Here is a 25424-nt window from a genome sequence, read left to right as displayed (position 1 = left end):
TGGAAAACAGAAACAGCTTTATACATAGTTTTATTTCTGTTAAATAAATTAAAAGCACCAAAACTCTGAAAAGTTGAAAACATGTGCGAGTGTTTCTTCATGTACCTTTTAAATGTACCGTCATTTTATGAACAGATTGTGACAAAACTGAAGACAAAAAGCACAATGGATCCAAACAAATACATCATTTTGAACAGTAGCATAAAACAACAAGGAAAATTATCGATTATATTGATTTGACATGACGATAGTTCTTCTAAAAACAAAGTGAATAAATAAATGGCTCCCAAATCTGAATCACTGGAAATTATTCATACAGGCCGAGCCTCACGCTCAGCTTTGTTTACATCAGAGGAAAATAGTGTATTGATGGCAATAAGGCAGAAAAAATATGCAAGAGATGAGCAATGTCAGCCGGACTATACGTGACATGTTAGTTAGTGTTGTCACTTTGTCTCCATCTTCTGAAACTCCTGAGAAGAAAACCTCAGAGGCTTTTCCTGACACGTACACACTACAGGAGATACTGAAAAATGTCATACACGTGAAAATGTTTGTCGACTAGGACATAACGCTGACATCTCTTGGGTAAAATTGTAAAAGAGGAAATGGCTATTACACAGCATAAAAGTTCCTTATTTCAGTAACTGGGAAATGTGTGTCAACAGTGAATGCAGATAAAGATGACCTTAGTGGCACACATGAAAACGTATGTATCCTGTGGATTTATGGGTCAAAATATCTTGCAGCGAGAAAGTACTGCATCACCAAAACACGAGTATTACTCATCTGGTTTCACTGTGGGAAATACAACAGCTGTATCTTGGCATCGCACAGGCCTAAAATAACGATTTTAATATGAGGCAGAAGTGGGGAAATAGACACGTAAACAAACACAGATATTGACAGTACCACCTTCATTACAAACTGCAGCACACATTCACAGATCTGCATCACGATACGGACAGTCAAACACCCATGAGACAGGGAAACGATCACTATTTACACAGTTTAAGACACAGCGAATCACAGAGGGTGACTCTTCATTTGATTCCGGTCATCCAGGAAGTTAGTGTGTTAACAGACTTGTTTTGTAACTCAAGAGGAACAGGCAAAACGACATGTAGTGTTCAGGCTTAGAGTTACATAACAATAGCCAAACGTCCACTACACAGTAATCATGACATAATAATAAAAACAAGAGATGGATAAAACAAAGGCAGAGCTGGAAAATAAACCACAGAATCCAAAAAGTATTGCAAACATGGAAGAAATATATAAATAACAGTTCAAATACCATGAGTATGGTAACAAAGGTTCTTAAAGATATCTATACTGTTGTCCCCTCAGCTAAAATAGATGATTGTCATGAATTATCTAAAGCTTTAACATTCTTAGCATACTTAATTTATAATTATCCCATTTCAAACTATTTATACTTGAATTCAGTCTACTTCTTAAAACTTCAGGAATTTCATTTTTCGTTTAGTGTATGAGTCTTTGCTTAGCATCTCAGGATACATAGTGTTTTCACATTCACACCACTCACTGTTCAGGGGCTGTTTTGGCATGTTCAGATGTCTCAGTTGAGGACAGCTCTAGCGTGGAGGTCTTCAGAGAGGGCAGAGGCAACAGTTCAGTCAGCGCACAAGTATTAACGAATCCAGTGAGCGGTCACACTGTGAACAAACTGAAGATAGGACACTTGGTCTAGAGTTCCTCTAACATGAAAGTTTGTGAAACGGGTGCAAACCTCTGCCCTGGTCTCCCATAAATGATAATGTACCGTGAAGATCACGTTACACAGCGTCCAGCAGGTCCATAGCCAACAGCAGGTCAGGTGAGGGATTAACTCCACACCTGACTGTTGTTGTGAGGTACATTTGTCCTCGGTTACTCCTCGTCTGCAGCCATGAGGAACCCCAGGATGAAGTCGATGGTTTTCTGCCGCTCGTGTGGCGTCTGCCTGCCCATCAGGTTGGGAGGGGGTCGGATGAGGAGGCTGGCAAAGAGTGTAGCTAAAATAGAAGAAGAGAACGTAGACGCAACTTATTGTACATTCAAGTCAAAAAAATGAAAATATTGAACTATTTTTAATGATCTGCCCAACGTACCCTCTAACCTTGTGGTAAAGTTATTTAGCAGAAAGGCTGCCATAAATGTAATGTGTACACAATACCTTTTAAAGACTCTTAATTAAATGTGAAAATAGGAAGCGTATAACGCCTGTACAAACTTTTTGCACTGGTTTCCTGTAAAGTATTTAATTTCCTACAAATCCTTCTGCTTGCACTTGAAACCCTGAAAGGTCTCGCCTTGAGCTATATTACACATCTCTATTCCCATAAAGTACAGCTACACCCCTCAGATCTGCAGATCAAAGCTGCTAACAATCCCACGGTCTCTTTGAAAACGTTTAGAGACGGAGTGCACTGCACCAACCTCACTGAAATAACCTCCCTGAAAATATAAAAGCAGCTGAGTTTTGAGGAGGTTTCATACCTATGAGGCTTGCTGTCAGGTTGTTGTTGTGCATGTGTTTGAGGAGTTCCTTCAGGAAGGCCATTAAGTATCGAAACACGTTGCGGTGAGCCCGGGGCAACTGGGAGATCAACTGTCGAAAGTCAAAAATAAAAAGATTAGTCAAACACATCTCTTAGAAATCCTGGAATAATGCAAAGCTAAAACATTTCCAGTGTTTGCACTATTTTCCAATCACCGCACCTGTTTGCAGAGGCGGCTGTCATGAGAGCAGTCGAGGCACCGTTGGTAGAGTTCGTAACAAACCACCGGCTCCGGCAGGGCCTCCAGGAAGATCAGCAGAGCCTCGGCTACAGAGTGGTTACAGCCGGCTACTTCAACAGTCAGGAAGAACAAGCTGGTTTTTATCGCCATGGTAATGCTAATAAAGCTAGCCCATCCTATCCCACACAGGGAGGATACACATGCACAAGCAACGATGATATACATGCACAAACAACCACACACGTGCAGGAGAGGTGGCAGAGCAGGGAGGCTGCCAGGTACCCGGCGAAAGAGAGCAGTTTCAGGGTTTGGTGCCTTGCTCAAGGGCACCTCGGCAGTGGCTCAGGAGGAGAACTGGCACCTCTCCAGCCAAAAGGGACGTGAACTGGCAACCCTTTAGACCCCAGTCCAGCACTTACAGACTAAGCCACTGCCGCCCCAATAAAATGTGGTTTAAACTTTCAGCCTCATGGATACAATATACTTGTTGGATCCTCTTTGGTTTTGCTGTAATAATACTATATGTTTATACGAGTGAAGGATTCTAGTTGTCCGGAACCTAAGTTACTGCGAAACAGCTTCAGACAAACACTGATCATAAACATCAATACATTATTCTATTTAGGTAAACACCTCCTTAACCATGTAGGAATTCTGACCAGTCGGCGGGTTTTTTGTTATTGTTTTGTATCATGCAAGTAGCTGCTCTTTTATCTGATGCATTGCAGTGCCCGTGGGCCTGGCTTTATAAAGAAGGATACAGATGGATTCTGGGATGCTCGTGTCCAGACAGTCGATGATGCTCTGCAGCTCCTCTTGCAGGCCGGGAGTCTGGAACAAGTCCTCCTGGGAGACACACAGGGACACATATGGAACATTTAAAAACCCATCAGTACCTCTGTGCTGGTTTACGGTTTCATAAACCATATTGGTTTTTTGTGGTTTGACTGACAAAAAATGTTGCATCTTTAATTTTTCTGAATATAGGGCAGCCCAACTTAGCAGAAAAAACACAACATGGAAGTGAAAGCAAGTCTTACTCAATTCAAATGTTGAAGTGCAACAACAGCATCTTGGCTGTTAAACCAAAATAACTGTTCTTTTGCCATAATCCTGCAGCCCTAACTTGGGTATATAACCCCTTTTAAAAGGAAACATTTATAAACAAAGACAATTACAATGTAATAACAACACCCCTCACATTCACAGTACATGGAGGCGAGATTGTGAGTGTTTTATCAGTTGTAGTAAACGCTGTGGCCTGCTCACCTGATCACAGGACCTGGTGAAGAGATGGTTGACAAGAATCCACACTTCCTTGGGGATCTTCAGCGGTTTGTCTTCTGTACTTGCCCCTTCAGCCATCAGGAAGCTAACCTTTGACCTTTCCTGTTGAGAGATACATGACATTATTTCCTAGAATAACATAATGACTTTCTTCAATTGAAACATTACAGGAACACATATCAAAATGAATGATGATTGATTATATCCTCCAACTGTGATCCCTAGAGACTTCTCGAGTGTCTGCACAAGACATCTGAGTGACGGAGAAAGAGCCGCAGCTACGTCCAGATTATCTCTGTGGTGTGGAAACTTGAATGAGGAGACATTTTAAGAAGGGCAGGATATCACATTATTTCAGTCTCCGCTAATGGATTCCCGAGACCTGCGAGAGACGTCCAGAAATAGGCTGAGGCTGCACAGAACTGCAGGGGAAACTGGAGTGGGCCTTTAATGGAGGACGACGCTTACATGCAGAACTAATGTGATAATCTGTTAATGTTTCAATACCAAAAGCTTCCACTTTGAATCTTCAGTGGAGTACATCTTCCAAGGGGGGATTTTAAACCAAGAAGGCTTTTATAATAACATATAAAACTGCTACACTGTTAAGAACCGAACCCCAAAGTGGATGTTACTCAGCTGCTCAGTTTTGACACCCGTAACAAGTTGTGAAACTAAAGAGACTTGTCGTTTTGGCTTCAGTGTTCAAGCTTAGCTGAACAGACCCTAATACTCCTCCTCATGAGCTTTAATCATGTGAATGAAGGAGCTGAGCAGCCAGGGTGACCTGCTGTGAAATGGGATTTAGTGTGTTTGCGTGTTCAAATTTCATTGGGCCGGTGTACCCTGTCCTCAATGGGCCTGAGGAGATTTAATGGGTGACTGATCCACACACACAGAGTATAACCGAGCTGGCACAGTGAAGTTAACAATTGTTGCCCTTGTCAGCTTCCTGAAATGTAAAGTGAATATGAAACTGATTTCATTTTCTGATTAGCCACTGAAGACATTTTTTAATCAAGTGCACAATATAGTAGCTGAAGAGAACTGCTTGTTTGAGGAATAGTCAACACTTTAGGAAGTATGGCTTACTTAAATAAGTAAATGAGTAAAGTGTGTATACGAGTAAAAGCTAGGAGATTTTTTAGGACTGAAACAAACTGAAAGCCTGGTTCTCTAGACATTTCAGAAATACACCTACTAACATCTTAATAAGTGGTTTGCAGCATTTTGGGCGATGATAAGCCTTCTAACTTTACTCCCTGATCAGATTTCAAGTCTCCCAGGGTAATTCCCTCCAAGCTCTAGCTCCATACAAATCGTTCAGACCTGAAATTGGTATCAGGCTTCTCATGTGATTCTCAGAAAGAGAGTGAAAAGAATATTTGCCAAAACATTCAAATCCTCCATTACTTTCTGCTTGTTGGACAGCAGGATACCAATTTACCTTTTATGACAGTGGTGTTTATAGGAAGGTCAATGAACTGCATGAAAAGCAGCCGGTTGGTTTTGATTGACCCTGATTTGCCCGATAGCTAATCAGTATCGTTAATATTTTACCTTGTCCATGAAGCTGTCCTCTCCCTGAGCAAGAAGTCAGCCCACAACCACAGTGAAGAGGTGGAAAGGAAGGATGAAGGCAGTAAGGATGCAATGAAGGGAAACAAGAGAGGAAAGAACAAAGATAGAAAAAGAAATGCATAAACACAGAATCAGAAGGAGGAAGTAGATTTACAATAGGTTGTTCTTTGATCAAAGGCACAAGGCTAGCAGGAAATCAAATAGTGTAATTGAAATAAAAAGGAGTACTGAATGATAGCATATGCCAAAACAAAACCAGATTAAGTCAGAAGTAGCTTTATGGAAACAGACAGCAGTGAACTGGTGAAGATCAGAGGAGGGTATTTATAAAAAGCTCTATTATAGGCTAACCTGAGTCAGTTTTCCCAGTTCTTTAGGAGCTCCCTTTCTGTGTTTGAGCCACTTCCTTGTTCCCTTGGCCCCTTTTGGCCAGAAATATACACGTTGAGACATTTCATGCGCTCCAAATTTAGACTCTGTGTGACTTAGTTTACCCTGAAGGGGGAAACAAGCTCTCACACGTCCCTACTCCGGTTTCAGATTGCGAAAAGCTACAGAGTGAGGAGAGTCTGAATGTGTAGAGGAAGGTGTAGGTTTCACTATCTGATCGTTAACTAATCTGAGGGAAATATGTCTGTGTTCACTAATCTCAATCCTGTAAACAAGTCCGATTGGATTTCCTTCTCCCTCACCAGGTCGATCAGCTTGGTGATGGGGATCTCTCTGATGGGCTTCTTCATGCGGCACAGAGTCTCCAGCGAGGTGCCGAAGCAGCTGGGCAGGTAGTTTCCAGAGATGGTAATGAAGTAGTCTTTGCCCCGGTCCAGATGGAGCACCAAGATGTCCTCTATGGCGTCCTCTCCGGAGTTCAGCAGCGTGACGGAGTCTTTACTGACGTACACCTCCAGATAAATCTCCAGGGTCTCGTCTGTTCAGGAAGATGTGTTATTGAAACCATTACAAGACGCTGATCCTGGAATGATCCTCCTCAATAATAATACAAATGACTGGGTTTGGGGAGGAATGGAATAAATGAACTGGCTTTAAATTGTTAGGATGCAAATAAGGTGATTGTATTTCATTACTGTCACAAAGAAATAAGATTAATCAGATTACAGACACATTGAAAAGTGATAGGGATTATAAGGAGAGACACCTTAAAATAAAAATAATGACAAACTATGTTGGCTCACACAATGTTTTTATGTAAAGCACAAAAGGGGAACAATAACTGCTCTTGTTGCTGAGAGTCATTCAAGTGTGAAAGGACGGTTAACGGGACAAACTGGGGAATTTGTATGTAGGTTAATTTAGATGAATTTATGAGTTACGGCTGCTGCTCCCAATTTGAGTCCAGCAACACCAATGTGCCAAACGATTAGAGTCCTTGGATGATGACACCATTTTCCCAGCCTGAAGGCATTACTTTCACTGCACTAGAGGTTGTTCCTCTTTTCAGATTTACATACACACAGTTAAGACATAAAAGTTGTCCTGAATAGATTCAACTCCATTTATAATCTCCCTGTTATGTTTCATAATCAACGATTGCAATGTTATCTGATCACAGATCTGAATTGGAGGAGGAGTTATTCAGACTTACTCGGCTCTAAGAATCCGTCGCTTGGCTCGGCGCGGAGCCAAGACTTACAATACTGCGTGTCGTTGAGTTTGGGGATGAAGACGAAGTGACAGGGGACCTGCCCGTCATTAGTTATCAGGAAGCGCTCCTTCTGAAGCTGGCGGAATTTCACATTCCCAAATGTAAACTGCAGGAGGGGAAAGAGGGAAAACATTAACCACAGGTTCCGAGCGATTGATGTGCCTCCAATTCTTCCCGAGGAGTCATAACAACCATCTTAGTTTTAAAGGTCATCAGTGATTAGTGCTTGAGATGATATCATAAAGGAAGGATCATAAGACAGTGGGATGAGTGCATGAGGACTTTATCTTTACCTCTCTCCTGCTCAGCGTTACAGATGGAAGAAAATCATTCTCCATTCTGTCCATCGACCGCACAATCTCCTCAAACACCTTTTTGTGGAGCAGCTCATCTACCACCTTGACCTGTTACACCAATAACACACAGGCCATATTTAATAATATTCAAGTCAGAGCTGTGCATTTATTTACCTAAATCTAGTCAGTTTAGTTTTTTGACGACATAGCTTCTCACCCCCACAGCGAAGAGAGCACTGACGGGCTTGTGGTCACTAGTTTGCAGCTCCATGTGACTCCGGTATTTGAGCTGCTTGATATTGTTGCCCCTCCACAGGATTCGGTCACACCAAGCCGGGACACGGCACTTCCCACTGCAGGAAACAGTTTCAGAGGCAGAGTGAAGGGTCAGACATCAGACACTCGTTCAGCACTGCTGATTCCGTGTTATCGTAACTATAAGGCTGGAAACAGCTTCCTTACTGGCAAACATTTATCAGGATTCCAAAGAAGAAAAAAAACAAACAGAGGACAAGTTGGCGACAACAAAACAGATCCAGGAGGATTGTTTTGTATATGGGCAAATACGGGGATCAATGTTTTTACCTTGAGTCCCAGCGATCAGTTTTGGGGTCGTACTTGTACGTGGGAATGAAGTTGATCTCTCCCTCCATGAAGTCTGTGAAGGCTTTCTTTGTCTGCCTCTGAATGTTCAACTACACAATGAAAAGTGGCAACACATCAACGTTTAATTTAGTGATAGAGTCCAACCAAAATCCCTCATCATTATCATCAAGTTATAGAGGAAATAATGGCAGATAAACACAGCGAGGGTGGTCATCCTTAGCTATCTGTTTATTAATGCTATTTGCAAAACAGCTCCCTTTATTAATTCACCAAACTTCTATTTATCATCAAATATTTAGTGTTTTATTCATGTCACAAATGAATATTTACACATCAAGGTCACAACAGACACACTAGCGCTACGAGCCAAAAAGCCTCAGGAGTTACATTTCTCTTCTTTTGTGTCAGAAATACTGAATACACAACAAATGACTCAAGTAATACTAAAACTGCTGTAGAGGGAAACTGTAGCTCATCACAGAAACAAAATGAGTTTTCTGGGTACTTAATAATGATCACAAAAGCCATTGTCTAAAGTGAAAGTGGTGGACTCTTACCTGATCAACATCCTGGAGCTTTTTAAGGTCATTCTGAACAATGTGGTGTTTGACCTCAGCGGCATCGTACAAAAACAGGCGGTAGTTTAAATCCCCGAGCCAGATTACGACACTGAAGCACAAATGGAGATAAAGATGGCTTGAAGCAACAGAATCATAGCAACACCTTTGTAGGGATAAAGATAATCCTTACGAAAACTCAAATCATGTCAACAAGACTGGTGGTGTGCAGCTTATAAAGACAGAGACATTGATTAAGTCAATCAGTTAAACTCGGCAGTACAGAATTATTAAAAAAAAGGTAGTTTTGTAGAATTCAGAAAAAGTAATGAAATCATTTAAAACAAATACTAAAACACGATATTTTTTAATCTTATGTTGGCAATACAAGCATAATCATGTAAAAGCTGAGTTTGCACATTAATCCAGTGATCTCCCTCTGGACTTTTAGTGGCTGGGGAACTCACTCATGCTTGACGATACTGAGAGGGGGGTGGTCCAGTAAGTGGAAGGTCATGCGGGCGCAGATGTCTTTGTAGTCCTGGTTGCGGCGCTCAAAGTCTTCAACGTGCGCCGCTAGATGGGAGTTCACGATGCAGAAGCTAGTGTTGTGGAAAACAAACCTCACCGCCACACCTCCTTTGTTCCCCTGCAGAAACACAAACACACACAAACATTCAATTACTAAACACACCACATTTTCATTCATGCAGGAAAAAGGTCTATTTAACATGTCTAATACAAAACAAATCAAACAGAGGCTAAGTATTGTATACTGTGAATACTGTCATCAGAACAAGCTCACTGTATTACATTATTATTATTGTAACAATAAACATACACTGTAAGTGCCGGACAGCGCAGAAAGACTCCTCCTGTCTGCCTCTTTAACTCTCAAACTCACTTTTTACTCGGTATGATAACCGTATAACTTTCATATTACGGTATATCTTCAAACTGCAGCAACATTTAACTGATTTCTCTCTTGCACTTAAATGGAAAAAACACACTGCACACCTCGTGGTTATTTATTACTGTGTGTCTGTCTGAGTTTGGTGTGAACAAACCATTTTTCCCATGATGCCCGTCCCCACATGCTCCGCAGCCACTTCTTTTATGTGGTTCTTGTGCTTCTTTTGGACGAATACCACAAGCATCATCCCGACAAGTCGTATGATCCGGACCTGTAGACAATTAACAAAAAGAAAGAAATGAGTATCTTGACCGATCATTAAACCAGTTACATATTTCTTCTTTATATTTGTTATATTTGTCCATCATGTTTTTACTTTTTAAGTAGATTATAGAGTTTGTTATATATTTAATGTTATTTTTTGTATATTTCCATGTTCAAACTAAATAAATATATTGATTGTCCATTGATTGTACCAAAGGACAATCAATGGCTGCATTTCTCCTAAGACCCAGTCACACAGCACTCACCCTTTTGTACTTTTTTGAGGGCAAGCACCTCTCTATAGCTTCGACCCACAGCTGCTCTTTGGACGAGTCCATGTAGAAGAAAGCCTCCGTGCTCAGGTCCAATTCTTGAAAACTGCAGTCATAAACCATGTCAACATAATGGGTGTCATTGAAGCAAGAGCATATCACGACATGCATGACTTTGTGTTTAGAAAAAGTACTTTATTAAGTTATATTCTCACTGACCCCAGAGCATAGAGATCTGGAAGTTCTGTGTCACTGCAGAGCCACGGTTCGAGGCTGCTGTCCGGAGCCTGGCCGTTCACGTTCCACGTACCTGTGAAAATCCTGTTAAAAAAACAAAAAGCAGTATTAATGCAGAGCGTCGGCATTGTTGTAGGTCTTTTTATCACCAGAATCTTCTAAGGGCCAACTCAAGATCAACATTTTTATTTGGGGCTTTTCTCTGAACTTCCTTTAGTTTTATTTTATTTGGTATAAAGTGCTTTTTTTAACTATAAAGTTATGTGTTGCTGCACCTATGCCTTTGCAGAGGGGGTGGATATATTATTGGTTCTTTTAGTAAAGCACTTTGTGTAACCTTTTGTGTATCCAAAGTGCTCTATAATATATAGTTTGATTGATCGATATCAAGACGACCATGAAGGTGTACCAAATAAAGAAGCTGCACTCACCTGAAGGTCTTGATGTTCACGTACTCGTTCTCCTTCTTGCCCAGGCGATGTTTGATGAGGTATTCTCTCTGTCCTGCCTGGCTGGAGAACATGGCCTGTCTCATGCTGTTGGTTGTGGGGCTTTCACACCAAGACATGGGCCGGTCGCTGCGGTCAAACCCTGACCTGAAACTACTGCAATGGAAAAAGTAAGTATTTTTTAGCACCAGAAATGGACAGTTATGTCACATAAAATCCAAACAGTTTTGAACAGAAACTATATTTAGCCAGCTCCAGTGCCTCCAGTAAACCTGACACGGTGTGATGAAAGGTCAACTTACTCTGGCCGGGAGTTTTCTCTGGCTTGTAAGGAGACAGCTCTGTCTTTAGGGATAGGTGTAGGAGGCAGAGGATTGGATGGAGCCTGGGAGGCTTTGCGAGGAGGTAGAGGGGGAACCGGAGGAGGATCTCTAACAGCAACTATGCGGTTCTGGTGGTTCTTCTTTTCCTCCACTTTGAGAGTGTGGTTGAAGTTGTCCTCGAAGCCAAAGTCTGATGCGAGTGATTGAACTGGATCTTCAGAAACAGGGAATTTGAAAATTGAGGAAACTATTTAAGAGCAATAAACACAAATTCAAAAACTCCCTCTGGAAGGAAATATGTGTTTTCTTAAGAGATGGATCTTTCAGTACATGTGTATATTACCTGTCTGATTAGTTGACCTGCTATTGTTGAGGGTGGGAGGCAGTGCAGTGGTAGATTTGGATGGGTTGACTCCAGAGCCCACTGAGTTTGCCGTCTTGTTTGCTCTCTGTGGTGGGATGGGGACTGGGCCCCTCAGGACTGTTGGCGCAAGGGGCTCCATCGTTTTGGGTTTCTTGAGTAGTGATTCAACTGAGAAAAAACAGCATTCTCATAAGGAAGCATAACTATGACCCACAATTAACTCAAAACTTATTTAAGCAGAAGGAACTAGGGAACATTTTAAGCTGTGTTAAAAATAAACAATGAAATGTGCTACAGCTGGCTCATGAAGGCTGGATGTCTTTTTAAACCTCTGACTCTATGTGTACATCCTGTTTCAGCTGACCTCACTGAATGTAAATATGAAAAATAAACCAACACCCATAAGAGCAATGTGGTCAAGTAGAGTACACCAGCGGCTCCAACTGGCTTGTTTCCAAAAGGAGTGAAGAGAACATTGTTCCACTGATTACTAGGAGATTACAATAATCAACTAATGAATGAGAGCTAATAATAAGGTAGAAAGAAATGCACAAGACAAACAGGTTCTGAGTACAGAACTCATTAACAGCTCACTTATCCGTGTTCAAAATGGGACAAAATGTACTATTTCTCAAGGGTGTAGCTTAGTGCATTCAATCAAAAACGCTTTACATTCAATTCAGAAATGGAATCAGGCAAGAGCCATATGAAAACTATTCTTTAAGTATTTACAATATGTCAAAATAAGATCACAGGATCCTTTGTAGAGTCATATAGTGTTATAACCCTTAAAAACGTCCTGATATTTTAAAATATTAGAAATAGTTACCACAGTTTGCGCATTCAGTAAGGAGTATGAGTGGCTAAAACATAAATGTAAGGACTAAAGCATAATGATGTAAGCCTGGTGCTTCTTTAAAGGGGATCTGATTTCAAAGACACTCTCCACAACTGTGTGGATGGCAAGTACACACAGGAAATCAGTGAGTGCTGTAATCCACCCTCTCTGAATAAATGTTGGATGAGAGATTTAATAATGAATCACCCGACAGCCTTAGACTACAGACAGTGACGTCTTACCTTGTTGCTGAGCACTCTTCACCTGGATGAGGAAGGTCTGAGTCCGATCATTGTTCTGCAGTTCTAACAGCAGCTCTGGAGCTTTCTCGCCTTTGATTCGAATCGTAATGCAGGCTTGAGAGGGGTACGAAGAACACACACACTTACACACATGTTGGACATCTTTAAGTTTTGCAAACACATTAAAATGCCTTCTGTCTGGAAAACAAAGCCACATGATTTAATGGTGAACCACCACAGCATTCTTTCAAATAGCCCTGGTAACCCATGACAAGCGTCTGCTACTAAATAAAGAGCATTTGGCTGAAGACCTGCTCTAAAAATGAGGGTGCATTGCAACAAATGCCAGGTTTAGCTCTCTTTTGTTTCCACAATAAAGTTTTATCTGCATAATCTCAGTTTGAAAGAAAGCAGAAAGAGCTAAATCTGAGAATAGGTAAATCATACTTACAAGTTTCTGAGAAGTTAATAAGAAGAGCCTCGGAAGCCTCTGAAAAGAAAGCGGCAAGAGATTTTAAACGGGGCAGTTCAAAGGTTGGTGGTGGGAGTAAACCAGAGTGGTTATAAACTATTTCAAACTCAAGTTCTCATTGGTCGATTTAAATGTTGTCTTTCAGTTTGACCGGAAATGCTCTTTGGACTTTTACTTTAACACATCTCTCACATATCACTGAGTTATCAGCAGCACAATTACACACTACTATGGTTAGTGTGTAGTAGTAGGTGAGGTGAGGTGAGGTGAGGGCAATCTTTGTAAACAGGCTTTATCTTTTCTACACAAACATCATTGAAACATAAAAATGAAGAAAAGTTTGAAGCAGCTGGTGACTTAAAATTTCCTTAAAAAGTCACATACCTCGCACAATTCCAAAGTGAGCATTGATGGGTATGGACAGCTCAGCCACTGGACGAGACACAACAGCTTCAGGGTTGGCCAAAACACGCAATCTATGTGAGAACAGCACAGACTTAACATCAAATCTGACATAATGTTATTGATGATCTTAAATGATATTCAAAAATCTAAAATCACAAAGCGTATACACACACTTTCTGCATCAATTTGTTTTATATTCTTATATTTTAGAACAGCCATTTCTTGCAGTTAGAATTTTGTGTTTCATGCACTAAACATTTATGATGATATGAGTAAATGTAGTAAGGATTAGATTGTTGTGACCCAGTGATTAAAATGTGATTTTAAGACTTACAAAAATCTGGAAGGCACATGCACACATGCAAAAGTCTCCTTTAGTCTGGTAAGCAGTCAAGGCGCTTCATTTGAATATGCAAACAGTAACTTACAAGCGTTTTGCTTCAGTCAAGTGTTGTTAATAAAAGTCCAGTGTAGCAACCCAGCACATATTCTGAGGAGCTAAACTTTGGATCATTAAATAATGAATATGAGCAGCTTTAAATCTGGGGTGTGGGTTAATGTGGGCGAGGTCCTATTTCACTCTCTAACAATGGCTGACTAATAGCCAGGGTCAGAGCTGCTCACTGGGCACTACCCACGCTTCCCCTTAGCTTCACAAGGACTCTGATAACTGTTGAAGACAGGAAAATGATTGAGCCCGTCCTTCTGTGTTATAGTGCAGTTCTCCAGAGTCTGAAGTCGAAAGCGTCATGACAATCAACAACTGAACAATGAGGGCATTAACTAAATTATAATTAAAAAAACACAGTAGCTCTGATTTAGCAGAATAAAATAGTAGTTTTAATAATTTGATAAAGCTGCAAATAGGTATTTTATGCATCAGCATTAAAGTCTATTAAAATATGAACTGTGGAAAGCAGGAGTACTAAAATTATAACAATAATTGTAACACAGGGAGAGCTACAGTAATATGCAGTGTCGTTGCATTTGATGTGCTTATTCAGTTTTTTTCTGCCGAAAGATGTCACTTTGACAGGCTTATGGGTATATCTTATATAATATCCATAGCCCCAACTGAAACCCTGACAGCTTCGAGTCTCCATGACTCTTCAGTTTAGTGTTTGTGGTTTTAACACAGTTAGCTGAGGAAGGCGCACATGTGAGTCTCATTACACTCCAGGTCGTAGTGAGGAATTCTGGATAATGGTTGAGCTGACTGCTGCTAGGGATAATTGCTTTTTCCTTCATGCTAGTTACCACGCATTAAAGCGTGCCGCAAACCCAAACAAACATTGATAGTTTACCACACCCACAACTTCCTCTTTCATATCAAAAGCTGCAGTTGCCAAGCAAATTTAAAAGTAAACCGCACCGAGGACTGTCCGTAAGCTTACTCTGGCCTCTCAAGAAAAGTCTATGAAGAGTGACTGATGCATGCAGCAACAAATGTATTTTAAATGGAGACACTGAACATTGTTTTCACTATGACATACAACATTTGTTACTGGTCCTCAGGTTCTGTCTGACCATGTGCAATACAAGACAAAGCGACCCATTTCGCCTTAAAAGGCTAGACATTCCTTGTGTTTTTTTCTATACCTGACCGGTTTCATTTAGCCACGCAAACCATCTCTCACAATATAATTCTAATGTAATGCGATGGCCTATAAAATCTATTCAGTTGATTAGACAAGACAACCATCACAATGCCCATAAGACCAACAGTGAGTGTTTGCATTCAAACAAGTAAAATAAGTTGTCAAAACAAACTGGATTTGACAAGAATAAAGCAAAAGCTAAAGGGAAGCTGATGCCGCAGATAAACATCTAAAACATCAAGCTGTTAAGTTATGCTTTAAATCCTGAGATATCTTATTCAATGCATCTACTGCCCGACAAAAATACTAAGATTGTCAGTCATCAGGTTCTCTGGTACTTACATAAATTCTCCACTGCGCTCAATTAGAGTTAGTAGTCTGGGCTCCTTCTGGCCAGCCCTCAGCTCCTGAGCTTTCACAGTGTGAACATCACAATCAAGGAATCATCATTACTGAGGGTGAGAAAGGCGCCTGGACATCACAAGCACTGAGATTCACTTTTAACTAACCGCAGACAGACAGACAGACAGACAGAGCCACGGTGTAATTTCAGGATTATTAGTTAGTTTGTGTGTGGATTAGATTGAAGATAATCAGAGGTAATTAAGCCATGCTTGTTGAACATTAATAGGCAAATGAACCATGTCAAGTTATAAGGCAGAGAAGAAAAGAGAGAGAGAGGCAAAGGTGAGTAGCCAATGAACCTTTAAAAATTAAATAACGTTATTCTGCTTAAAATATGAGGGTTTAGTTCATTTAACTAGATTGTCATATTGGTGTGGTTAGTAGTGAACTGATTAAAAAAGAAACAGTATCTTTAAAATAACCACATGAATACACTTATACGAGTAAACGATCTAGTAGTAAAAGTAAAAGTAGAAATATAAAAAAGCAGGAAGACTCTCTTAAAAGTAAAAGTTTTCTATTCTAAATGTTCCTCTAGTAAAAGTATTGGCATCAAAATATACTTTAAGTAATTTAATATAGTAAAGTCATCATTATGCAGATTTCACAATCATATAGATAGTACGTTTTGGTTATAATTATTGATGCAGCAATGTGTTTATCATAGCTGGCCAAGATGGAACTAATTTCTATTAATTTGGAATTGAATCCAGGTGTATCTAAAGTCGTTTATGATCAATCTATATCTGCAAAGTAACTTACTCCATAAATGTAGGAGTACATTTACAATATTTACCTCTGAATTGCAGTGGAGTAAAGTAAAATACTCGACAAAAGTACAAGTACCTCAAAATTGTAATTAAGTACAGTGCTTGAGTAAACCACTGCATACTTGTGGTTGGAAGGGAACTGATTAAAAATGAACTGTATTTATAAAATAACCACGTGAATACACTCACACGAGTAACCTAGCTCCTACACTACAGAATATGTCTAGTAACACACGTTAGCTGCATTGCTAACTGACGTTAAAGCTAATGTTAGCCAACAAGCTAACAGTAAAGCAAATTCACAACATGCACTGAAAAACAAGGCTGTAAAATAACTCAAAAAGGATATTGCCAAACAATCCTCGGGGCATATTCCCAAAGAGGTCTCCATCCTTACCGATGTATGACAAATAGCTATTTATCATGGGTTAGTGTTGGTTGTGTCCAGGCACCGAGAGAGAAAGTTAAATTCCCACCCGGTGCGGCGGCCTTACGGGATGACAGCTGTTGGGTTGTGGGATGCTAATGCTAACCGATGTTAGCCAGCGGTGGTTGTTGTTGCTGGACGTGGGTAGATGTTCAACAGAGTCAAAAGATCAGAGTATCCGGGTTAGTGTGCGCCATTCTTACTGAAACAGCAGAGTATCCGTTTTTCGTTCTGAGTCAGAGAACACGCTGGCCTCACGACACGCCTGGTGAGTTGAGGCTGATTTAAGCTAGCTAGTTACCGAGAGTTTGAGAGAATCACTCCCCTTCTTCTCCTGTCCCTCTCCCTGCTCAGTTATTCGGCTTCATCATCTGGATTTCTGGCGGCGGGTGGCACCATGTATGAGGCACATAACGCCACCTTCTGCCCTGGAGTGTGGGACAGAAACTGAATGCAGCTACTCAGCCATGAAAAAAAAAAACGTGTGCAATTTCATGTGGTAAATTCATAATAATCATATCAAATTTACACTAAACACGTGTGTCTTCGCTTGGGAGTCTGCGAGGAAGTCAAGCCTGGTAGCATACTGTTGCTTTAAGCCTCTTTAGTATTTTCTTTTTAGGAAAGTTTTGCTCTCCTACATTCATTAGACAGCTATACTTGAGTTATTGCTTACAGGATGTCTGATCATATAAAATATGATGCAGTATCAGGCTACTGATCAAACTGCAATACATTATACTTAAGTTATTTGTATTTCTTATTGCCACACCTTGCCAGCTACAACATAAAAAAACAGCTAGTAAAAAAACAATGATGCATAATAAATTTAACACAGAAAGTGTGTTTCATGATGATACTTTTTACTTTTCACACCCGGAACATTTTGCTGAAAATATAAAATCATATTTTGAATTCAGGGCTTTAACCTTTTTTACTGTTCTATTTTAGGTATAGTAGTAGTTTTAAAGAGTGGTTTGTAACTTTTATTTGTGTATTTGTTCTATAACTCTTCAAGGACTTTCTATGAAACATCCCTTAAAACAGACCTAACTTCTCACCCCACTAAAACAACTATGTGTGTGTTGGTTGTACACTGGTTTGACATTTTACATGACATCTTAAAACCAAAAACAAATATGCAGAAAATGACCAGAGGCTTAATCTTTTGTCCCATTATTATTTCATAAAATAATACCTTCATGAACAAATCTTCTACTGTTCTTCTTCATAACCAATTAATGTTATACATTTATTTGTATTTAACTCTTTCTTGTTAATAGTCACTTTGACATCAGTGACAAAACATGGATAAAGAAGTTACATTATTTTGAAAGTAAATTTCAGTCCGAAACTTTAATGGAATCAGAAGGGTTATTTAGCAATAGATTCAGCTGTACATGACTTCTCTCAATTGTTGTAAGTTTTAATCTTATGAATGGCATAAGGGCTGGAGTCTCGATGCGGCCAAATGTCTCCGTTGGGCTGATCCCTCGTCTGTTCCACCTCACGTTCAACCATCTCGACTGTCAAAGTGGAAGGACTGAGGAGTTCTGTTGTGCGGTAGGATTGTGTCAGGCAACGGAAGGACGACGTGTCCGAGATGTCATCGTCAAAGAGATCCTCCATGAGCTCCTTTCGTTTTCTGCGAGAAGCTTCCAGCTCATCCTTCAGGTCAGAAACCAGATCTTTAACATCCCTCACAAGTGTGGAGCGTATACCAAACAGGCAGAGCAGGAAAACTAGACCAGCACAGATGCCAACCACAAAGTACAGAGCCACTCGCTCTGGGAAATCTGAGGGAGAATAAGGCATGATTGTGAATCAAACTACAATCAAAATGTGGATGAGACACAGAAAATACACAGATATCCATCTGGGAACCATCCTGGCCATACATATTTGCATTGTTTCATACACTTTTAACCACTTAGCTTGTGTGCAAACATTCAAGATCTCAGTGTTGTTGCTGAATCATAAGAGAATGTAAAAAACGATTTCAAATGTATAACCTTTCTAGGGTGACGTAAAAAAAAACGTAAACAGCTTTCATGCATGTGCCGCTTGATTTTAATATATTGTAATCAACTGAAAGGGAGCATAAGGCTGACTGAAATTTGGATCCTCCCAAAAATCTATGGCATAATTTAGAAAATGGTAAGCAGTCATACAGTGTTTTTGCACATTCTGTATTACTGAACAGAAAAATTAAGGAAGGCCCTTCAATGCATACAAAAAGAAAGGTTTGGACACATAGCCACTTCTAATTCTTTCATTGTTTTTGTGTCACTGAGTAAATTTTGTTGGACTTAAACTTGCTTCCAAACTGGTATGGCCTTTTAAAGTATGATCTACATGAACACACATGCAACCCTATAGCCCGAGGTCTACAGGCGTCACTGCACATACCCAACATTTTTTCAATGATCTCCAGAGAGTTGGTATAGAGCACGTTATGAGGCCTGTAGGTGGGGCCAGTGTACCATCCACCTGCAGGTGAGAGTGGCCTAGGCTCAGACACCAGTCAAAGTCGGCTGCATGTATTCATATATCTGTGAATCTCTGAGTCTCACTCTCACCATGTGTGTAGTCCGTGATCATGAAAGGATCAGTTGAACCTCGACCCACATCTTCCAGAAGATACCGGGGCACTAAATAGAACATTTGAAGTTTTTAAAGGTAATGCAGTCATTTAACAATTCATACTGTATTTACATTTGAGTAGAGCAGCAACATTACAATTACAGTGATTCTGTTACAAAAGAATATTAATATTAGATATTAGAGGGCTTTACTTGGAGAGAAGAGGGGATACATAATTAGGCCTTGTAATGGGTTTTTAAAACAATACAATTAATTAAATCAATTAGGGAATTTCATTTGATTGACAGATTAGGATGATTAAGATATTATATAATATACAGTGGTGTAAAAAGACATAGATGCATAAATGCATTTTAAATATGAAAATGCACAATCAAATACAGTTATAGAAACATTACGTGTAGAAGTTTGAAGGTTTAAGGTAACATTTCTAAAATGTCAAACAGATATAAATAAATAGATTTTAGGGAGGCGCTGTATGCATTAACATCTGGTTTGTAACGTACCACAAGTGAAGGACACCCGCAGGTGTTTCCTGGTGCCGGGAAAACACGGGTCCCCAAAGGTTTGTGTGTCTGCCACCAGTGAGCAATTCGCTCTGCTGTGACACCGGCGTGACACCTTCCTCAGGGCCGTGGAGGACAGACACTCTGAAATAAATAAAGTTTAGAAGAAAAAGAATAAGGAGGTCCATATAAATATTAGTTTATTGTTAACATGAGGCTCTGGTTCCAAATCTAAGCTCTGATGTTTACTAATGAAGGAATAATGAATGAATGTCCTTCCTTGTTTCGATAACTTCATTTACGTTTCTTTTTAAAAAGATTTTAAGCTCCTGGTCTTGTCAGCATTAATGTATCATTTTGACAACCTGTTATCATAACTTTGATTATAAACAGGTAGTAGTGGTTTGGTCTTTCTTTCGTGGTATGCTTTCACCTGCCAAAGGACTACAGATTTGAATTAGCTTGTAAAATCTGCAATAGGACACATTAATTAGCCCCCACTTATGCCTAGAGCTGATTTTCTTTCCGCAATTTTTTTAACTAGCAGATAAGTGGCAGGTTTCAGACCCATGTCAGTGTGTGATCCAGGTTCCTGAGGACAGTGAGGACTGCCATGTAGCAGGTGTCCAAACGAGGCCGAGTAGATGGCGAGGACGGTCTCGTTTTTACACATCAGCCTCAGTCGCTCATTCTCACACACCAGCCTGCTGCGGTGGTGCTCTGGAGAAAAGATTACATTTAAACACCATTACAGAAAGGAATGTTTTCATGCAAATTTAGTAGGTAGACTTGGTATGTTTTAGTTCATGAATTACATATTTTATATTAAGGCTCCCCCTCGCGAAATACGATTAAGATCATAATTTGATTTTATAAAACTGAGATATTAATATTATGTTAATTATCAGCATATGATAATATTGTATAAATACTCTAGTGCCTCTTAAATCACAAATCAAATCCATTTCCCAATATAGGATTCCCTTAGAATTTCAGGCCTTGCTTCTGGATGGTGTATTATGTTTTGTATTTGCTTAAATTCTCTCAGTTTCTACAAACACGGGAATGCTGCCTGCCATCTACAGTAAATAATACACTGATTATGGATAAGTAACCTATAAAACCCCACTTCACAACATCCAAACAACGTCTGTAATACGATAACGCTTTTTTTTCAGTGATAGTCTTGAAAATGTTGAAACAAACAATTCTGCTATTGCTTCATATTTTTTATTTAACAACAGGTAAACTGAATGAATTGTTGGTACCCTGACACTATGATATATGATTTTACATTACAAATATAGGACCATGGCAACTTACCTGGTTTGCACTTGTAGGAGACTAGAAGGTACTTGCTGGTGAGAGGACAGGGGTCCTGCCCGAACACTGGACTCAAGACAGGGATATGACAGGACCGCCGATCCTGACACTCTGACAGCACTTTCTGCAAGGACAGGGAAACTTGTACAGTAATCTGCTTTCTGTGTCACCAGTGCATTTGATTAAAATGTAGTCTGATTTTGTATTCGGATACCTGAGTAGCAACTGGGGAAGTGCATTCGTTATCCTCCTCTGCAGTTGTGTTTTTGTTAGGAGAGGGACACAAATGCTGATTAGGAACCCGTCGTCCGTAGAAAGCAGAGAGGATGGCCACAGAAGTCCTGGAGGGACACTTGATGACGAGTGTGTCTCCTTCACAAGCATGAGCCGTGTGGTTCTTCAGGATGTCGTGAAGGTAGACTACAATAAAACAAAAGGTGATGCCATTTTTTCTTTATGCATCAGCTCATTTTGGGAAGCAGTTAGTTATTGAACAAAATAAGTAAGTAATTAAGTATTTCCTAAACCTAATTACTTAAATTATGGAAGAAAATCTAAATATCAAAACCTTTTTTCTCCCAGGTCTCAGGAAGGAACAGATAAAGCAAACATAGTGGTTTTGTATTACAACTTCTTCTTATATCAATATATAAACCCTCTTATCTCAGTTAGACTTTAAGCACTCACAACTGTTTCAGGTTTCCCTTCCCCAAAAATGAATTACATTGTGACCTATTAGATGCTTTTATTAGACCCTGCAGCTCAGCCCTGCTACACTGGGTGTAACTCTCCAGGATCCTATTTTGACTATATGACCAAACAGACAAACATACAAGACAACAGAGCATAGACTCTAAAGTCTCCCCTCCCTTGTGTGTGTTTCCCGTAATTGGCCCCCAGTGTTGTGTGTGTGTGTGTGTGTTTGTGTGCGCGTGCGCGTGTGTGTGTGTGTGAAAAAGAAAGGCAGTACCAGGCACTCGCTCACAATGAACTATTATTAGGCCCCTTGGAGCCTGCAGCCGCACAAAAAATGGAAATCTCTGCTGAGGTCAGATAGAGAGATACACTGCCGTGGTAACAATAGATTTGTTTGAGAGATACCTTTGACTTTGTCTGAATATATCAATGTTACCATAATGCCATCCATCATAATATCTAGCCAGGAGGCAGGCAGCAGTTTGTCTAAAGCTTTAAGAGGATGTATCTTTTGAAGGTCTAAGTTCAGCACCATAACTCTGGTCTTTCACTATGAGTTACAGCAGCTGTTCAGAAAGCAGGATGTGCAGATGAAATAAAGGAATGCGTAATATCTCTCAGAAACTTCCTTTTCAGTTACAGTAAAAAGCTGAAAACAAGTGGTCAGCAGTTGTTTGAATCCAAAAAAAAAATATTTTTGACATTGAAAACAAAACACTTACGAGAGAAATCGGGAGCTGAATGTGTGGTGTGAATCTTCAGGGCCAACAGAAGAGATAAGAAGCAATAAATCCATGGCACTGTCATTGTGCATATCCTGCAGGACAGACCTCTGGGTTTTGCTTGAGTCGTCGTGCTGTTGACTGTCGACGGGAGACAGTGGTAACTAGGTCAATGATGCCATTGTGTTTACAAGAAACAGCCACCCCCCCTTCCAGCAATAAAAAATATCTGCAGTTGACATCTAAACTTGATGGTTGTTGTGAATGCATTTACATTTAATCTGTTGTCTTTTGGTTTAATGCTCAACTAAACCAAAGTAGAACATTATTGCCAGTGAAGGTGTCAAACTCCCTTCCCTTTATACGAGATTCAATTGCTGCAAAAAACCTATGATGGGACTTTTTTTGGTTGGTTGTTTTGACTCGTGGAACTTAGTTAGTTCTTAGCTTAACCCTTTTGGGAAATTTGCCCTAATTCCTTCATTAATTTCTAAAATTGTATTTGTTTTATTACAGATTTTTTGACTTTTTATTTTATTTTCATGTGTGTATATTAAGTTTTAAGTTAAACTAGAGCAAGAATGCAATTCGCTTAGCTTAGCTTAGCTTAGCTTAGTTTAGCTTGGCTTAGCAGCAGGTGGAACAGTTGACCTTCCTCTATGTTCACACAATGGCAGCACACCTGGCAACCTCACTGTAGCAACAAGACTCCAGTTAGTCACTGTGGTTTGCTGTTGTTTGCTAACATTTACTTAACACATTTTAGATTTATGTTTATTATTCTGTATGAGATAGGCAGGTTGCTGTTGCTGTCTCCTCCTGCTGCTAGTCTTAATGCTAAGCTATTCTATTAACCTTCAAGCTCCAACTTTATACTTGACCTACAGATAAAAGTATGATATTAATCTTTTTGTCTAATTCTCTTCTCAAAAATCATAGTAAGTGTAAGACTAGTAGTAAGTAGAAAGACTCAAACAAGAAGTCCAACAAGAAGAAGAAAGCTCCCACTGCTAAAACAGAGGTCAGTTGTGCAGATTTTAGGGTTTAAAGGGACAGGTACCTGTAGTGCTATTTATCAATATAGATCATGATAGGGCGTGTTGCTGTGTGTGTGTGTGTGTGTGTGTGTGTGTGTGTGTGTGTGTGTGTGTGTGTGTGTGTGTGTGTGTGTGTGTGTGTGTGTGTGCGTGTGCGTGTGTGTGTTTGTGTAATAGCAAAATGAAGACTCATTCTCTTGGACTGACTTGTGTTTATGGAGATAAGGGACTTCGTTTCCAGGAGGTCACTTCCAGTTACTGTGTGTGTCCAGCGGAGATATGAGCATCTCTCGGGCCTTTCCTATCTTTTTGTCTTTGGAATAGGAAGTTTAAGGTCATTAACACGTTTTTTCCAGAAATACTCAGGAAATCTCCCCTCTCAGTGTGGCCAGAACCAGTTTGTTTCAGTTTACTTTAAAAGCTTTAAACTTTAATTTAGTCTCTTACTCAACTCTGTGTGTGGGACGGCTGTTGTCATACCAACCAAACACTGACGCATAATACATGAGAATTGTGACATTATCAGCTATTGCAGCTACTTGGGATGTTGAATCAAAGTCAATCTCTGAATGACCTTCCAGTTATTTTTCACACTGGCTCCAAAAAAAAAAGTCCCTCCATAGCAGCAGAGTAATAATGGAGGGAGAGAAGGACACGTTTTTTAATAATGTGTGTAAGTTAGATTGACACTCCCACCTCCTACTCCAGTAAATTCCTTTCACCTCCCATTGGAAGTGTCAATACTGTGACTCATTATTACTTAAAACTGTTTACTTGGAAGAGGGGTGGTACAAGTGTGTGGAAAGGGATATTATCTTTCAGACATTTGGAAAACCTCAGGCTATAACCTCTCTGACTTTGCAGATATTTAATAAAGAAGAGGAGGATACTTTCTTTTTTTAACAACTTTCTCTCCCTTTGTTAAATGTCCTGTGATCATTGAATGTTATTCATCACATTTCCTGGATTTGTTTGGAATATCAATGTTTTCAATGGCACTCAGCCACCTAACACAAATCGCACAGAGCCTTGTATTTTTAATTCTTAGTGATGTATTGCATACTTCTGTCCATGATTTCTTTAGGGAAGTCTTAACCACAGCATTTTTCCTCTACCGAAACATTTCCTCTTTACTGTAATTGATAGTATAACAAGAAATGGAGATATTGAACTGAGCCCTCACTCCAAGCACATGTGGGCCATGAGTTAAAGACAAGAGTCAACATTTAGAATTTCACTATAATAGCAAATATTAAATGGAATGAAAATATTTCAATACTTTCTTCAAGCCTCAACGCATGCAAAACAAATCAGAAAACAAAAGTAAACTCAACTTCCCCTCTGCTTGATGACAACAATGAGGGGAATCCCGTCATCATGATGCATTACTCCAAATAACTCTGAAACATCTCCCTTTTTGTTTAAAAGAATAGTGACAAATACAACTTGACCCTTTCCCTGAGTACAATAAAGTAGAAAACAATTAGCAAAATATACAAGTAAGTCAAAATATAATCAGGAAATGTGCTTTAAGAATGACAAATAGAACTAATCTTAAAGCTGAACTACTTACCCCAATGTCATTTTTTTATTTCATACTGGAAATACAGTATTCTAATTACCACAGGACGCTGATGGCGAGATAAACTGTTCTTAATAAATGACAAAACCTAGTTAAAATGTATTTAAAGGAACTAATAACAATATTTTTCAGATGGTTGGAACTGACATTTCTCAATAAAATAACGTGAAGTTAGTGTGTCAAATATACACAATATTGAAACAAAGTTCACTTTGTGAACTCTTATATGTGATAACATTA

General features: G+C 39.7%; 2 protein-coding genes across 7 annotated transcripts; both read right to left on the bottom strand.

Annotated features, from left to right (window-relative positions):
* Positions 1-13: 13 nt before the first annotated feature.
* Positions 14-17123, bottom strand: ocrl (OCRL inositol polyphosphate-5-phosphatase). 5 transcript variants are annotated; one of them, XM_063876377.1, is made up of 24 exons: positions 16637-17123; positions 15455-15534; positions 13494-13585; positions 13089-13127; positions 12638-12751; positions 11537-11725; positions 11173-11407; positions 10853-11026; positions 10404-10505; positions 10179-10290; positions 9803-9919; positions 9203-9384; positions 8736-8847; positions 8158-8267; positions 7790-7925; positions 7570-7680; positions 7217-7382; positions 6306-6541; positions 5593-5616; positions 4015-4134; positions 3507-3591; positions 2725-2855; positions 2503-2614; positions 14-2018 (listed from the first exon to the last, which is right to left on the bottom strand). In XM_063876377.1, the coding sequence occupies exons 1-24, from the start codon at positions 16676-16678 to the stop codon at positions 1894-1896; spliced, it is 2946 nt and encodes a 981-aa protein (XP_063732447.1). In that variant the 5' UTR covers positions 16679-17123; the 3' UTR covers positions 14-1893. The 5 variants fall into 5 exon arrangements, with proteins under 5 accessions (XP_063732447.1, XP_063732448.1, XP_063732449.1 ...); XM_063876378.1 differs by having other exon boundaries at positions 2725-2852; XM_063876379.1 differs by lacking the exon at positions 5593-5616 and having other exon boundaries at positions 16637-17122.
* Positions 17124-17952: 829 nt separating this feature from the next.
* si:ch73-335m24.2 (protein eva-1 homolog C) lies at positions 17953-22745 on the bottom strand. 2 transcript variants are annotated; one of them, XM_063875946.1, is made up of 8 exons: positions 22566-22745; positions 21362-21567; positions 21148-21271; positions 20392-20544; positions 19825-19968; positions 19294-19365; positions 19124-19204; positions 17953-18510 (listed from the first exon to the last, which is right to left on the bottom strand). In XM_063875946.1, the coding sequence occupies exons 1-8, from the start codon at positions 22648-22650 to the stop codon at positions 18125-18127; spliced, it is 1251 nt and encodes a 416-aa protein (XP_063732016.1). In that variant the 5' UTR covers positions 22651-22745; the 3' UTR covers positions 17953-18124. The 2 variants fall into 2 exon arrangements, with proteins under 2 accessions (XP_063732016.1, XP_063732017.1); XM_063875947.1 differs by lacking the exon at positions 19124-19204.
* Positions 22746-25424: the final 2679 nt, after the last annotated feature.

Source organism: Eleginops maclovinus, chromosome 23, assembly GCF_036324505.1.
Source record: "Eleginops maclovinus isolate JMC-PN-2008 ecotype Puerto Natales chromosome 23, JC_Emac_rtc_rv5, whole genome shotgun sequence".
In the NCBI taxonomy this organism is placed as follows: Eukaryota; Metazoa; Chordata; class Actinopteri; order Perciformes; family Eleginopidae; genus Eleginops; species Eleginops maclovinus.
Note: the sequence above shows the minus strand (reverse complement) of the source record. Positions and strands in the feature narration are given on the sequence as shown.